This window comes from Canis lupus, chromosome 10, assembly GCF_003254725.2.
Source record: "Canis lupus dingo isolate Sandy chromosome 10, ASM325472v2, whole genome shotgun sequence".
NCBI lineage: Eukaryota > Metazoa > Chordata > Mammalia > Carnivora > Canidae > Canis > Canis lupus.
Window position 1 is genome coordinate 49,268,366 of NC_064252.1, and position 15,081 is coordinate 49,283,446.

The 15,081-nt window shown below is 51.6% G+C and overlaps 1 protein-coding gene across 4 annotated transcripts in view; it reads left to right on the forward strand.

The window, feature by feature from the left end:
- The window catches only part of PRKCE (protein kinase C epsilon), a 525,000-nt gene that overhangs the window by 487,619 nt on the left and 22,300 nt on the right, over positions 1 to 15,081 (forward strand). For 2 of the 4 annotated variants that reach the window (XM_049115863.1, XM_025465791.3), the window contains exons 12-15: positions 496 to 634; positions 6,072 to 6,260; positions 10,373 to 10,519; positions 11,526 to 11,723. In XM_049115863.1, coding sequence (XP_048971820.1) covers positions 496 to 634; positions 6,072 to 6,260; positions 10,373 to 10,519; positions 11,526 to 11,708 — 658 coding nt within the window. In that variant the 3' untranslated portion in view covers positions 11,709 to 11,723. Of the gene's footprint in view, positions 1 to 495; positions 635 to 6,071; positions 6,261 to 10,372; positions 10,520 to 11,525; positions 11,724 to 15,081 lie in introns of those variants that run through there. The other 2 variants (XM_035695928.2, XM_025465795.3) reach the window with 1 other exon arrangement.

Below are 15,081 nucleotides of genomic sequence, written 5' to 3' on the forward strand. Positions count from 1 at the left end.
GTGGTCTCCCTGTGACACAAGAGCTCACATAGTCAGCGTTCTGTAAAGTCGCGTCAGATTCTTATGTGGTTTTATCTGAGTCACTAATGTTAAGAAGCATCAGTCTTGGCCCTCCAGCCAATCCCTATAGATTAACTCATTAAGGAAGGGAGATGAGTTGCTTATTTCTCTCATGTCAAGGTCTAAAAAATATGAACTTTGGCACACAGTACGGCTTTAATAAATAACCACTGATTTTGTGAAACCGCAGCGGTCTTGAGATATTCCTGGTGTTACTGAAGCTCCTTCTTCATGGTAGAGAGAATGGAGGCACCTTTGGGGGTCAGCCAGTGTGGGCGAGAGCCCTGGCCTGAGATTGGTTGCCAGCAGTCAAGCCTCCTCAAAGGCTTTCCTTCTGTAGCAGATTTCCCTGAGATGCACAGATCTCTCCCTACTCAAGGAGGCCCTCGTGGGATGGCTGAAGCATTAATCTTGTGGGTCTGGGCCATCTTGCAGGGATTTGAAACTGGACAACATCCTTCTGGATGCAGAAGGTCACTGCAAGCTGGCCGACTTCGGGATGTGCAAGGAAGGGATTCTGAACGGTGTCACAACCACCACCTTCTGTGGAACTCCTGACTACATCGCACCTGAGGTAGGACCGTGTGCAGGGAGTCACCTTCTCCTGCCAGGGTGGAGGCAGTTGGGGGGCGGGGTTGTTCCCTTGCACTGAGGTCACCTCGTGGTGCTGGGCAGAGGTGCTAGAAAACCGAAGGGAGTCTAAGGGAGGTGGGAGAGGAGGAAGAGTAGAAGGCTTACTGATTTCTCCATAAGAAAGTGGTGGTGATGGAGGAGAGAACAGGCAAACCGTGAGCAACAGGCCATTCCCCACACCTGGGCAGGGCCTCACTGGGCATTACCCTTCCATTTCAGGCCAGAACCACCAATGGAATAGGACCAAGAGAACTGTGCAGACTTGGGTCATTGTTTTCACTTCTTAAGAGCCAGAATAAAGGAGCACTATCGATAAAGGCAGCGATTAGCTCCATCAGCTGTAATGCACCTGCAGTAAAACCAGGAATAATTATTTGCCATTTCTAGTGTAGCAGCGATTCTGCAGGGCAGGTGCGCAGGGTCGAGCAAGAAGAGGAAAGCGTGCCTCGTTATAAAGGTAGATCAGAGACGTTAATTGGGAGCCTCACCAACAGATCGCCTTTTGTGAAGTTGTTTGGATGTTTTGTTCAATGTAAAGTGTGTATCTGCCTCGAGTTTCTCAAGTCAATCTTGTCTAGGCTGAGAGATACCTAGTGTGATATGATTAAGATTTGAGACAAAGTATGCGATAGATACTGAATAAAAGTGGCCTTGAGTGTTCTGACTGTGTAAAATGGGAAGGAGATACCAACCCCCCAGTCAGCACTACCCGTTGCGCGTAGGTGTTTGTTCACACATTCGGATTGCATTTCGTTTCAGTGGCCATTGTTTGAACACCTGCTAGACACAAAGCAATGTGAGGATGAAGAATTGACTAAGCACACCTCACTCTCCTACAAGAACTTCTGGTGTAAAGGCAGTGGCCTCTAAATAAACAGCTAATTAAGCAGAATAAATAGATAGAGGAGACAAGATGGTATCCTCATAAGGGATAAGGGAAAGCTTCCTGGGACACCTGCCAGATGAACTGAGTTGTCCAGAATCCACAGCATTCTCTTTGGTGGTAGGGATGGGAAGCATTCCTGAAAACAAGGAGGATTGAAGGTGGGGGCAGGGCAGCGCAGGAGGTTCAGTATTCCTGGGTTCTGAGTCCTTTGGGGCCGGGGCTGTGTTTCTGAGTACTCCCAGGATCCAGCACACAGATCAGGCTCTTAGTAAAGAATGAAATCATGAATCGTTCATGAATTTGTTGAATGAAATCATGAATTTGAACTCGTAACACTCCAATGTGAGCCAAGACGAAGGGGCAAGAATATTCTTCATCTTCATTCAGGAAAGGAAAATCATATAGCTAGAACATAGGAGTTCTTAATGCTCATAGTAATGAATAAAATTAGGACGGAAGACCAAGGAAAGTGCCTTTTATCCTATGGGATCTATAGATCCAATAAGAGTTTCCCAGTGGAGGGTGTCTGGGTCTCTCAGCCCTGTCCCGGGAAGAAGAGAGGCAACAGCAGTATGGCTCAGAAGGCAGAGAGTGAGGGAAGGACAGTTGAGAGATTTCTCACAGACCACACAAGACATGGGGGACCTGAGGAGAGGCATGAGGATAGTAAGTAATAGTTGAATTCCCTTTGGAACCTTTACCTTCAAAGAGATCTGCAAGCAGAGATTTCAATCAGTCTTCCTTAGCAGGAACACTGGGAATTTAATCTGAGAGGAGAAACCAGTAAATGTGAGGGTCCTCAATTGAGACCTGCTTTTTACCATCTTCCTCATTCTTTCCTTCTCAACAGAATGCTTGGGTCCAAGTCCTCTGTAAGCTGATGCCAGAGTCAGAGGGTTAACAGGCCAGCAGAGTAGTTAAGGACCCAGCCCAAAGCAAACAGTCACTTTATGATGCACAAAACATCCACACAGCTTTCGTGAAAGGCAGTCCATTGACTCGAGTCACAATGAACTGTGCCGATCTCTCTGTTAATGATGAGGCACAGACGCTCTTCCTTCCCATTCCACCCTTGTGGCCACAGTGCAGCAACCACCATTGCAAGTGAAATGGCGAACAATCCTGGTCTTTCTGGAGGCAAATTACAGCTGATGAGAATATTGCTACTTTTATCAAAGGCTACTGGGGAGATTCAATGAAATTAGGCCTTCAAAGCGTTTAGCACGGTGCCTGGCCCATGGTGAGCTCCGGGTGATTACCATCCCTGTTGCCGGCTCGTGGGGTGGGGTGGGAAAAGCGCAGTCCTACAAGTTGAGATTCCAAGCTGGACTTGACCTCTGATGCTCCCATGTGACCTTAATCAAGTCACAAAATGTTTTAGATGCTCAGCTTCCTCATCTTTCAAATGATGGGAAGAGTAATGCCTGCCCTACCTGCCTCCTCAAGCTGTTTTGAGAATCTAATGAGATTAGAGCATGAAAATGCTTGAGAAACTGTAAGCCTCTATTCAGGTAGGAGGGGCCGTGAGGCCCTCTGCTGACCCTGAAACCACAGACACCTAATGAGGCACTAGCCCTTCCCCAAGGCTTCTCTTCCCACCATGTGCCCTTGGTGAGCCCCCACCGCACCCACTCACCTTTCCATACACCCAGCGCCTGTCCCCCAGGAAATGGCAGCCAGCCCTGGGTATGACTGGTGCCATCAGGCCCATTGCCTGCCCTTCTACCTCAGTTCTGAGCCACTCAAGGGGGTAACCACTGCACCCGTGCCCTCCCATAGCGTGTGAAGCCTTGTCCTTCTCACTGCCCCATTGCTGATAAGCCGGTTAAGAAGCAGAAAATTAGGGCCAAGCCCCAAAAGAATTTTATGAAAGATGCCACCCAAAATGGGAAGGTTCTGGAGTGGGCCTGGGGGAAGGTGGGAAGGGCTGTTCTGTGGTTTCTGCAGAGCCATCCATCTGAGCACACATAGGCCACCTGGAGGTGACCTCCCCACCACCCTGTAGAGGCTCAGAACCCAGATCTGCTAACCTCCTGGAGGCTGGAGGGTGGCCACCCCAGCATTCCTAGTCCTCTGAACCCAGGAAAGAAGGGAACACACCCAGTGAGACACGTAGTGGGCACATGTGGCAGCCAGTGTCCCAAGTACTGGAATTGGCCTGGTCACAGCACAGGGCCCAGAAGCATACTAGAGCCCCTACGCTTGGCAGCTTATAGATGCCCAGGGGAAACATCTGACCATGAAAAAAAAAATCACTAAAATCATGGTAGTATATGGAAAGTGGCTGCAGTTCTTAGGTACAGGAAAGGGTCTTAGGATGTCAGAAGAGAAAAGCTGGGGAAGTTCGGGAAAGCTTTCTGGAAGAGGTGGGTGATAACCATGCCCTTGAAACCAGCAGGGCCATGGTGAGCCAGGTGGGGTGCTAGATCTTTCATGATTAAAGGAGCCGCTGATTTTGGCTTTGACTTTGACACAGAGCAGCATTACTGGCTTCTCGGGACAGTGGAGAGCCTATAGCTCTGACCTACAGATACCGTGTGTTCACCACTGGGCTAAGAGACCAAAAAGTCTCAGCAGATTGCCAGCCCCAAGTAATTCCAAGTTGGCTGTGTTTTCTTACATTTCTTTTCATTCTAAATTCAAAGGATTCCTAAAACATGCGTGTTTTTACTGTTTTCAAAATGATGTCCACCTAAGTCTTTTTACTTAATCCCAAGCAATCTCTGGTCTGTAGTCTCTAGAAGGGTGTTTTGAGGAGACCATGGAAGATCCCAGTACTCACGTTCAGCCTCCTTCTCCCTTGCCCTCCAGAAATCTGAGAACTGAGCTGGAGCCTTGTTCTGGACAGGTTACCTGAGAGGTTACCTGCCTGAGGTATCCCTCAAGCTGAAGTGACTGTACGTGGCCTTTGCCTTTTGAGGGAAAGTCCTGGATGGACACCCCTTTTAGGACATGCACTTCAGCCATGCTTGTCCTCTCTCACCTTCACTTTTTGAAATTCTTCGTAGAATTACAGAGCCGAGAGCAACCTGGAGAAGTCGTCTCCTCTGTGTGTTTATGGGCAGCACCCTGCCTAATCCAGCTCTGATAAAAGGAGAAAATAATTATGGGATGCGGACCTCACTTCACAAACCCTTCCTTAGCAGTGGGGCCAGCTCAGCATTTATTTCTACTCCAAGCCAAACACATATCATTGACCTGCTGCATCCTGTATATATACGCAGAGACCAAGTATTTGGTTGGTTTTCATACCAACTTCCAGTTATAGAGTTTTATATCTTGCAATGTGTTTTTAAAATCTTACACCTTAATTAATCTTAGGAGGTTCAGCTGAGAATCTGACCTTCATTTAATGACAAAATCAAGTGAATGGTTCACGATCACCCAGAGAATTTAGCACCCAACTCGGAATGGTAGAGAAACACCCTGGCCTGTTCTTCTGTGTCTTGCACAGTAACACACGGCCAGTGCTCCAGGAAAAAAATAGGGTTGGGGCGATTATTACTTGCTTTTCACAAGGTTCTGCAGCTTCTTTAGGTAGCATTCCTCCCAGACGTGGAAATCATGATTCAGTTTGTAAAAACTGCAGTCCCCATACATCATTATGCAGGAAGCTGATGGCAGAGTATTCCAAAGTCATGTGTTGTGCGTAACACATTTAGCATAAATGAGTTTGACTATGCCTTTGGCCAGAGGAAAAGAAGCAAGGGAGACTGAGAGTGTAGGTAAGAGTAGGGACCATTGACAAAGGCAAAGCCCACCGGATGATCGAGGAGACAATTTGACGGGGGCTATTGCAGTAGGGGGAATGTTCTGACCGTGGGGGCGGGGGGATGGCGGGGATACCTCAGATCAAACGAGAAGGCCTGGGCCTATGAGGCAGCGAAACAAGGGATTCGTCAATAAGTTTTATGGGAATGGTGAGGAACATCAGAGATGGGTCTTTTTCCAGAATATCCAAAAGCCTAGGCATCCTTTGTGGCCAAAATACAAAAGGATGGGGAGATCTGTTAACTGTAGTTCCTTTTCCAAAAGCAGGGGGCTCAGGCGAATCCAACGTTGGGACAATTTCAAGGAGGTGCCCGGGAAGCTCATCTTCTGGCTCGGCGCTCAGCTACTTAGAGCGCGCCTGTGTCTCTCTTAATCCACATCTTGCTACCCTGACCCTAATTGTAGTGTCCAAAATACACAGGCATTTTCTATGGTCCCAAGTTCAAGTCAGGACCTTTGCTCAAAGAGACGGCGAGTGATTCCCACAGGGGGCAGACAGTCGGGGTTGCCTTCGGAGCGGTGATCGTTAGGCCCCGGCATAATGCCTTCCAAGCTCACTTTTCCCCAAATTGGCTGATTTCCCATCTCCGCCCTATGAGCCAGGGCTCCGCTGTGCAGGGACCAAGCTGCAAAGGGAGGCGCGGCCCCCATGGTCCCCGCGGCCCAGGGCGGCTGCGGGCGGGCGTCCCCACGCGCCCTGACCTTGCTGCCTCCCGACCAGATCCTGCAGGAGTTGGAGTACGGCCCCTCGGTGGACTGGTGGGCCCTGGGGGTGCTGATGTACGAGATGATGGCCGGGCAGCCGCCCTTCGAGGCCGACAATGAGGACGACCTGTTCGAGTCCATCCTCCACGATGACGTGCTCTACCCCGTGTGGCTCAGCAAGGAGGCCGTCAGCATCCTGAAAGCTGTGAGTCCCGCTGCTCCCCTGGCCTCCTCCGTCTTCCCCCTCTCCCCGCCACCCCTTCCCTCTCCCTTCCTCCCCACTGCTTCTCTCTGACCCACCTCTGCTGCTGCGGCTGAATGGGAGGCATGCAGGCAGCCAATTCAGGGAGTTGAGGCACAAATTGCCTTCTGTGGGACCGGGACACGTCTGTGTCTCCTGAGAGGGAGCCCTGCACAAGTCTGTGTGCTCCCACATTTCAGAGGGAGCAGAACCAACCCAGGCTGCACTGGGCCTTAGACCCTGCCTCCTCCCCTGCCACCTGCGCCCGTCTCCCTCTGGAGCCTGATGGGCAAGAGGGAGGTGGGCACTGTGCACCTGTGTCCATGACAGCATCTCTGTGGCCGAAGAGCTGATCAGAAAAGAAGTGTCCCCTCAAGACATGTGCAGCTGTGCCAGATTCAGATACGACAGAGACTGTCCCCAGCCCCACAAAGAATCCCTCACATGTGAGATGCTTTGTGCTTGCTCAGCACGACTGTTTGTGCAACGTATAGCCACTTGTACTGGGGCCAGTAAGTGCAGCTCCCTGTCTACCTGGGAAAGCTGTGGAAGGTGAGGTGCAGGGAAGGTAAGCAGAGCAGTTGAGCTGGGTTGAGGCAGGACTGAAGTGACAGGTGAGAACCTTGACTTCGGTCCTGGCTTCTGTCGCCCATCAGAATGCTGCAAAGTTTAGCACTTGGCCCGTCACATTCACCGGGTGTCCATAGCCAAGTAGCCTCTCAACTGTGATTTACTTGTCCTTTCGATCAATTACTGATATTTACCTAATTACACATATTTTACCAAGAAATTGTATATCATAAACAGAAAATCAGTATCAATTGCCATAGCTAAGTAACACAGATCATCATAGGAAAAGGGCAAAAAGACGTCAAATCATTCTGCCGGTGTCTGGGAGCACATATACCGCATTCTGGAAAGTGCCACACCAGAGCATGCTGTTCTCTCCTGCAGCTCTTGCTTTCTTCCCCTTCCTTCTTCCCCTCACTTCACCAATATCCCTTTGCCTCCCTCCCCCCCTCCCTCACCGTTAATAATTCAATGACCTGCTGTTTATTGAGGGTTTCCAGTGTGCGAGGCATCACACCTCACACGAAGTAAGTATTGGTGAGTATAGCAGCCATCATCCAGCAGGCAAAGGTGGGCAATAAAGAAAAAAATACATCCACGCATCCTAAAGGAAGCAAATAGAAAATGTATATTCGCTCATCTACTGTGTGCCAGTGAGCATCTAGTATGTAGTAGGCATTATGTGGGGGGCCGGCGAAGGAGAAGCCTGCAGGCAACACCCAAAGCAGCCAGAGCACCAGCCCAGCAGAGCTACTCACTTGCCCGGGACCCTGAACACCAGCCCAACAAGCCAATGAGCCCCCCTGCCCGCACTGCGGCAAGGCCCTTTCATTTTTGGATGACCCAGAGCAGTGTTTCCCAACAAAGTGTGATTTTTGCCCTCCCACCCCCTAGCCCCTCACCCCCGTTCCCACCCCAGGAGATATTTGGCAACATCTGGAGATGTTTTCACCATCACAGCTTGGAGGGGGGCTGCTGCTGGCATCTGGTGGGTGGAGCCCAGGGACATTGCTAAACATCCTACGATGCACAGGACAATTCCCACAACAGAGATGTATCCAGTGCAAATTGTCATTAGCACAGAGGTTCAGGAACTTTGACTTTCAAAGATTCAGAAGCTAGAGGTTCCACCTGTGTCAGATGGTTGGCGAGGGCAAAGTCTCTGAGAGAAGGCATCGTCCCTGCAAGAAGAGCTTCGGACTCAGGAGCAGCTTCCTGAGATGTTAAAACCTGTATGTTTATCAGTAGCCCTGATACTTCCTCCCCAGAAGTGGAAGGGCAGGAAGAGCTAAGGAAGTAAGGAAGAGTCTTTACTCCCTTGGCCTTGGAACACTTGACTTCCTCACATTGTCCCTTGATTCTCAGGCCAGGCCAGGTTTTCCATGACTCTGGCCACTGAGCTATGTGTCTAAGGGCAGCTACTCACATGACAGTGGTGCAGAACTCTAGAGGAGACCATTTGCATCATAGAGTCATGTAGTGCACAACCTGTGCAACAGTAAGTGCCAGCCCTGGTGCCTTCCTTCCTAAACACTGTGCTCCGAGGCCCAGCATTCAGCCCCCCATTTAATCATTTAGATGTACTGAGTGCACAATAGAAGCTAGGTGCTGAACCAGGTGCTGGGAAGATAGGAATGATTCTCATATCCTGGCGCTCACCAAGGGAAAGAGATGTCTAGACAAATTATAATTTAAATAAACAAGAAACCTGAGGTCCCAGGTACCTACAGAGGAGGAAATCTGGGGAGGCTTCACAGAGGAGGCAGCATTTTGACAGGTTCTTAGAGGATACATGGGGACTGGACAGCGGCATTCAACCAGGGGAAGAAAGGATACAGGAGGCCAACCGAGGTAGCCTGGGTTCAGACTGAGAAGTTTCTGCGTGCCAAAGTCTGTGGACTTTATCCTGTGGGTGGTGGGAATCAGGAGCGTTAAAGCAGGGGTAGCCTCTGCCGACTTTTAGATTAGGAAGGTGAGGTGTGTGGGATCCCTGGGTGGCTCAGCGGTTTAGCGCTGCCTTCAGCCCAGGGCATGATCCTGGAGACCTGGAATCGAGTCCCACGTAGGCTCCCTGCATGGAGCCTGCTTCTCCCTCTGCCTGTGTGTGTGTGTGTGTGTGTGTGTGTGTGTGTGTGTGTGTCATGAATAAATAAATAAAATCTTTAAGAAAAAAAAAAAAAGGAAGGTGAAGTGTGCCTTGGTACCATTCCTACTTTGAATCTGCCCCCACTCCATCACTTATTTGCGGCCCTCCCTATCGCGCATCCATGTGCTTTGGCTTCAGAGCACCAGGCAAGGGTCAGTAGGAGACCCTCCCCACCCAAGAAAATCTCCTTTGCTAATGAAGCCTGAAATTGTATCAGTACAGATTTCTTCCTTTGGATTATGGTTCGTCCTCTTAAGTTCCTTTGTTTAAATACAGACTCTCAGCCTTCACCCTGTGAAATGTAACTCTGTCTCTAGCACACAGGTGTCTCACACACACACACACACACACACACACACACACACACACACACACACACCCCTCTGCCCTTACTTTGGGTGGCAGCAGAAATAGTTCCACCTCCCAACCCTGAGTGTTTTCAAGGCTACATGGTACACATCTACTCAACTTATTTGCCATCAGAACTGACTCACTTAATAGGAATAAGCTCACCTGGGTGGTGTGGGGGAAGTATCAGGGCCACGGATAAAAATACAGATTTTAACATCTCAGGAAGCTGCCCCCAAGCCAGAGGCTCTTCTCACAAGACGGCAGCCAACAAATATAAAACACATCAATGTGGTTTTTACAGACAAGTATTGAGAAGCCATAAGCCTTTCCTTTTCTTGTTTTTTTTTTTTATCAGTTGATCTACCTGGGTATTGTATGCTAGAGATTACAAATTAAATTTTTTAAAAAGTGAGAGGGCCAGGGGCCAGGAAAAGGAGAAGTGCAGGAAGTGTCTTTGATAATTTACCTTAGCATGACTATCTGCTCCGCTTTCCTTTTTCTTTCTTTTCTTTCCTCCCCCCCGCCCCCGGTTCTCTTTCCTTACCTCGGCAAAGACCACCATTGACCTCTTGGTGTAAGTGAATTTATCAGACCTCAGTCGGCCTGATGAGAAGACTGGAGAATCTGAGGGGACTCGGGGAGTTAGTAACAGCCTGAGTTCCTACTCCAGCATGCTACCTTGTTGACTGACCTTGGCCAAGCCCATTAACCTCTCTGTGCCTCAACTACCTCACTTCTAAAATAGGGACAATTGATAGACCTCAGAGGCTCACATTTGGATGAAATGAGTTAGTATGTATGCTAGGTTTAGGATGGCGGCTGGCACATGGTAAGTTCTCTACAAGAGTAAAAGAGTTCCCTGGGGGTGGGGAGCAGAGCCCCCAGGAGCGCAGGAAACAGGCTTAGGAGCTGGTACCAAAGAGGTTGCCCTGGCTGACTTCCATCTTTCCCTCGCAGCCTGTCCCTTCCAGGCCTTTGTCACTAATTCCATGTGTCATCCTCCCCACAGTTCATGACCAAGAACCCCCACAAGCGCCTGGGCTGTGTGGCAGCACAGAACGGCGAGGACGCCATCAAGCAGCACCCATTCTTCAAGGAGATCGACTGGGTGCTCCTGGAGCAGAAGAAGATCAAGCCGCCCTTCAAACCTCGAATTGTAAGTAGGGCCCGGAGCTCATTCCACACCATGGGTCGGGCCTGGGCGCGTAGAAAGAGGGGTTCGGGGCACCTTTCACAGCCCCAACTGCAAGGGCAGGAGGAGCCGAGACGCTCCCTCAAAGAGTCTTCCTAGGCCCTAGGAGTTTAGTGTTAAAAATACATAACCTGTAGCCGTAACCAAGATCGTGATTTACATGGGACACAGAAGAAGACTTTTTAATTTTAATAGAGACCGGTCGATTGCTTATGATCAAAAGTTACAAATGCTACATAACGTGTTCGGTAGGCATAGAAGGGAGGTTTCCTTAGAAACAAACTGAGTCCATTTAAAGAGTACAAAGTAAGAGCAACAGTCCGGGTGATGATGCGGCCCTAGCGTAGAGCGCGAGGGTACGACCCGGTGCCTGACGCCTGGGAGGGCCCCGCTGTGCCAGGCCCGGGCCGAGCCTGTGAGAGGCTGTGTCCCGAGAGCCCCCGCACCCTCATCCGCGGTGCTGTCCCTGCAGACCCCTCTCCGGCCCCAGCGCCCATCTCGGTCCAGGTCCTCAGGCCTGGTGCGGTGATGCCCGTCCGGGGGCTGCAGGAACGCATGTTGGGGCTCACGGTTGGCGAGAGGAATCAGAGAGCAGAGGCCGTGTCCTGGCGGTGACCTGGGGGGCAGAGGGGCAGCCGTGCTGTCCTTAGAGTGTGCGTGCCCGTGGAGGGGGAGTATCTTAAGTCTGTTAGCTTGTAGCCCGACGAGGCAACCATTCAGACCAAAAATTGGGGCAGCCAGCTGGCTAGTACACTGGGAGCACAGGGGGGGATGGGATATAGGGAAACTAGGGGGCAGGAGCCCCAGAATGGTGGAACTGGGGTCCCCCGTGGGAAGGACTCAAAGTCATCCAGTCAACCTCAGCCACTCCACATTCTGTCAGGTGGCCCCCTCCTCCCTCACGTCTAAGGACAGGAAGGACCCTCCTGGGCTTTGTGAATCATCTGAGAGGAATTCCATTGTATTCCAGGAGGTTTTCTGGGGAGCGATTACTGATAGTGCTGGGATTCTCAGAAATGCCCCAAGTAGGAGGCAACTCTCAGCTGAAGGCGTGACCTGCTCCTGGGCCAGACTAGAAGGTGGAAGGCTCACTGTTCCTGGACACTCGATTGGGTCCCTGTTCCTCATTTGCTTCCTCCTCTGGTGTTTATGATTTCCGCCGGCTGGCACACAGCTTGGCACAGGCCAGATTTAGGTTCACCTTCTTTCTTTGTTAACATCACCTCTGCCCCTACCCATCTGTCTTCCCCTCGGCCCTGGGGCCTGCTGTGACTCTGGGCAGGGCTCCCTGTGCCATCCTGCTTGCAGGATCCCCCCGCCCTGCACCCCCCTCCCCCCCCCCCCCCACTGAAGGGTCTCTGAGAGTGGTCTTCAAGGACAAGATTAAGTGTGTCCTGGAAAAAGAGAGGGGAAGTAGAAGACCAGAGGCCAGGTGGAGAAGGAGGGGAAAGCTAAAGACTCAGATCTGAGGGTACAATGCTATTGTGGGTTTAGTCTAAGGTAATCAACCTGAAGCAAAGTGGGAAGAAGGGCTTAAGTAGAGAATGGGGCCCCAGGACAAGAGCAGGGCCTGATCGGCCTGTGCAGGTCTGCAAAATGACTTACACAACACACAGCTAGGCTCCTGGAGGGCTGGGGCAGGCTGGACAGGCTGGGGCGGGGGGGGGGGGGCAGCCCCCCCACAGGGTATGGGGCCAGAACACAGGGAAGCCCCGGGGACCGTCAGCAGGGCGTGGGGTGTGGCAGAGGCAGGCAAGGGAGTCTCTGCTGAGAAGCAGAGAATTAGGGAAGAGCTTTATGATAAAAGGCCCAAAGAAGTTTTAAAGTATGGGTTCATGGAGAAGAGTCTCTCTTTGGGATGAACCGATGGCAGAACATTGCTCAAATCCAGCAGAGGAGAGAGCTCTGAGATTTCAGGGGCCTCATGAAACTCCTGTCTCCAGAAGCCCTTCCCAAAGGCCTAGCAGTACCAGGGATTGTCACCCTCACATGGGGTGTCACCCTCTCTCTGAACGCAGAGCCAAGTGAAAGGGCAAACAAGAGTGACCCTTTGAGCTATATCTGGCTTCCCCAGAATGATGGAAGGGCGTGAGGAACAAGTGTGAGGTTTCTGTGGGCCTGCGGGTTGGAGAAGGAACCAAACACAAAGGAAGGGGGAGAGAGGGGAGAGTGACTCAGGAGGCCAACCCATGACCCAGTCTGCTGGTGGGCAGGCCTCACCCAGCCCGGACAGGCAGGGATGGCGGGCCAGCTGTGCAGGCAGGCGCTCCTGTGGGCCGGGGTGGGAGAGGGTCTCAGCAGTAGAAGTACATCCTTGCATGAGGAGTCAATCTCACCTGGGGGCCAGGGGGGACTCCTTCTCCTCCTGGAGTCACTCCTCCTTCTCCTCCTGTGCTTCCCTCCCTTGGGCCTCTCACGAGCCCCCAACCTGGGACCAGAGGGCAGGACTCTTCCTGCTGCCTTTTCTCAGGGGCTCAGGACAGGCTTCCTGGGGTGTGACCTGGGAGGATGGCAAAAGGTAAGGGCAGGGGCCGTCCAGGCTCTCCCAAGGATGTCTAGCTGAGTCAGCGTTCCCAAAGACTGATTTCATCCCTGCTTCGCACATGTTCTGTGCATGTTCCTACTCGACCCCACAGACCTCCAGAGTAATCCTGGATGCTACTGGGAGTTGGGGGGAGGGCATTTATCCAGCTGGTTTAAATTCCGTTTGGAAGAGAGAGTTAGAACATCTGAAGGAAGGATAAGGAAGGAGACTGACATTGCGCGAAGAGATGTTTTCTGGTCACATTTCAGGCTAAATACTGGTTGACCCTTACAGAGTTCTCAGCTACAGGTCTTTAATGTTCAAGTTATTTAGGTATCTGGTCAAGTATTTAGGTATCTGGTCACATGTATTTCCTAGAGATGTCCCTCTGGAGAAGTATCAAAATGGAAAAGAAAAGAACAGTCTACATCTCATTAGCAGGTTGGAAAGGTGTCCCGAGTCAGGCCCTAGGCTGAACGCTTTTTTCTGAAGAATGTTGGTGGTACCACCCTGAGTCCTCTGTGGGCTCGTATATAACAGAAATGAATTTTAAGTTGAATTAAAGCCCACCACAGTGACAAGCATACTGAAAGCCTCTCCGGACCCATGTGGAACTCACACGAGGTTTGTAGAAGCCACTACCCGCCTCTTATTAACTCAGGATCAACCCTGAGTACCCGCCTGGCTCAGATCACAGCCGAGGAGAGGGCTCCGCTCCATAAGCAGGGCCAGGTACCCACCGGCAAAATAGGTGGGCTCCCACAAGAGGTCACTGGAGAGACACGGGGGGCTGAAGTAGGTCCCGCAGAAGTTGTCCCCCGTGTACAGGGCAGGGATTCCATCACAAGACAGGCTGTCCTCGGGCTGAAGGTGTCCCGAAGCTTTAGGGCACATGAGATGCCTTTTGAGGAGAGCTAAAAGGAAAGATTTTGACGGAGGGAGGAAGGAAAGTGGGTCTGGAGCCTGACCGTGGGAAGAAGTGGGCAGGATAGTGCCTTCTAAGTCGCCAGGGACGGCGTGCAGTTCTTGCATCTTAGGGACAGACTCCTTGAGAAAGGAGAGGACAAGTATGTGAGCAACATCAGCAGCCTTGCAATTTGGTGGTGGAGGGCAGAGAAACCAGAGGCACAGACACCCCCATAATCTCATGCCCCAAGCCCCCAGTGCAGTCAGTCAAAGACCTGGGCCCCCGAGGGAGCTCTGGCGCTCCTTTGTCTTGGGCTAGCTCCACTTGCTCCCCACCCATGCCCGTTGACATCACCACCAAAATGCCACCGTCCCCCTCAGGAAACAGCTGGATAGTGACCACCCCATTGAATTTACTTGACACACTGAATCTAAGGACCTGGGGGCGTGTCCTGCTTGTCTGATTCAGGAGGGAATTGGTTTTGTCTGACGGGAGGTACTGGGCGTGAGGCTGGGTGAAGTCACGTCATCCAGGCCAGAGCTTAAGAAGAGCCAAGACAGAGTGGCACATTTTCTGGAGCTCCGACTCTTGCCACCGCCACCACTAGGATGAAGCTTCTGCACAGTAGAGCCTGCGGTGGGAGAGCAAACCTGCCCACTGCCTGGGGCCGGTCCAGCTAAAGGCAGGGGTGCCTCGATCACCCTCGATCACCCCTACAGGGGCTGAGGATAAGGCAAGTTCCCGGGCCTGGTTTCCATCCTCTCTGTAGGAAGCCTTGCCCCTCCAAAGAGCTCCCCCACCAGACTGTCCAGATTTGCAGTTGGCCTCTGGCCTCTAGTCCAGTTCCCTCGCATACCTCAGATGGCTCCTGTCCCCTCCGGGCCTTTGCCTTCTTGAGATGTTTGCTAAGCTGAGATTTCTGCTCCCTGGCGCCTGAGCCTCCCTGTCTAACCCTGCCCTGGCTCACCAGCTGTCAGTAGTCCGGGGTGCCTGCCTGCAGATTTACGCCCGTTTGCACTAACCCCCACCCCGGGACATTGATCAGTGGCCTCTGCTTCTGCGTGGAGATTCCCTGTCATTCATCCTGCCAGCGTT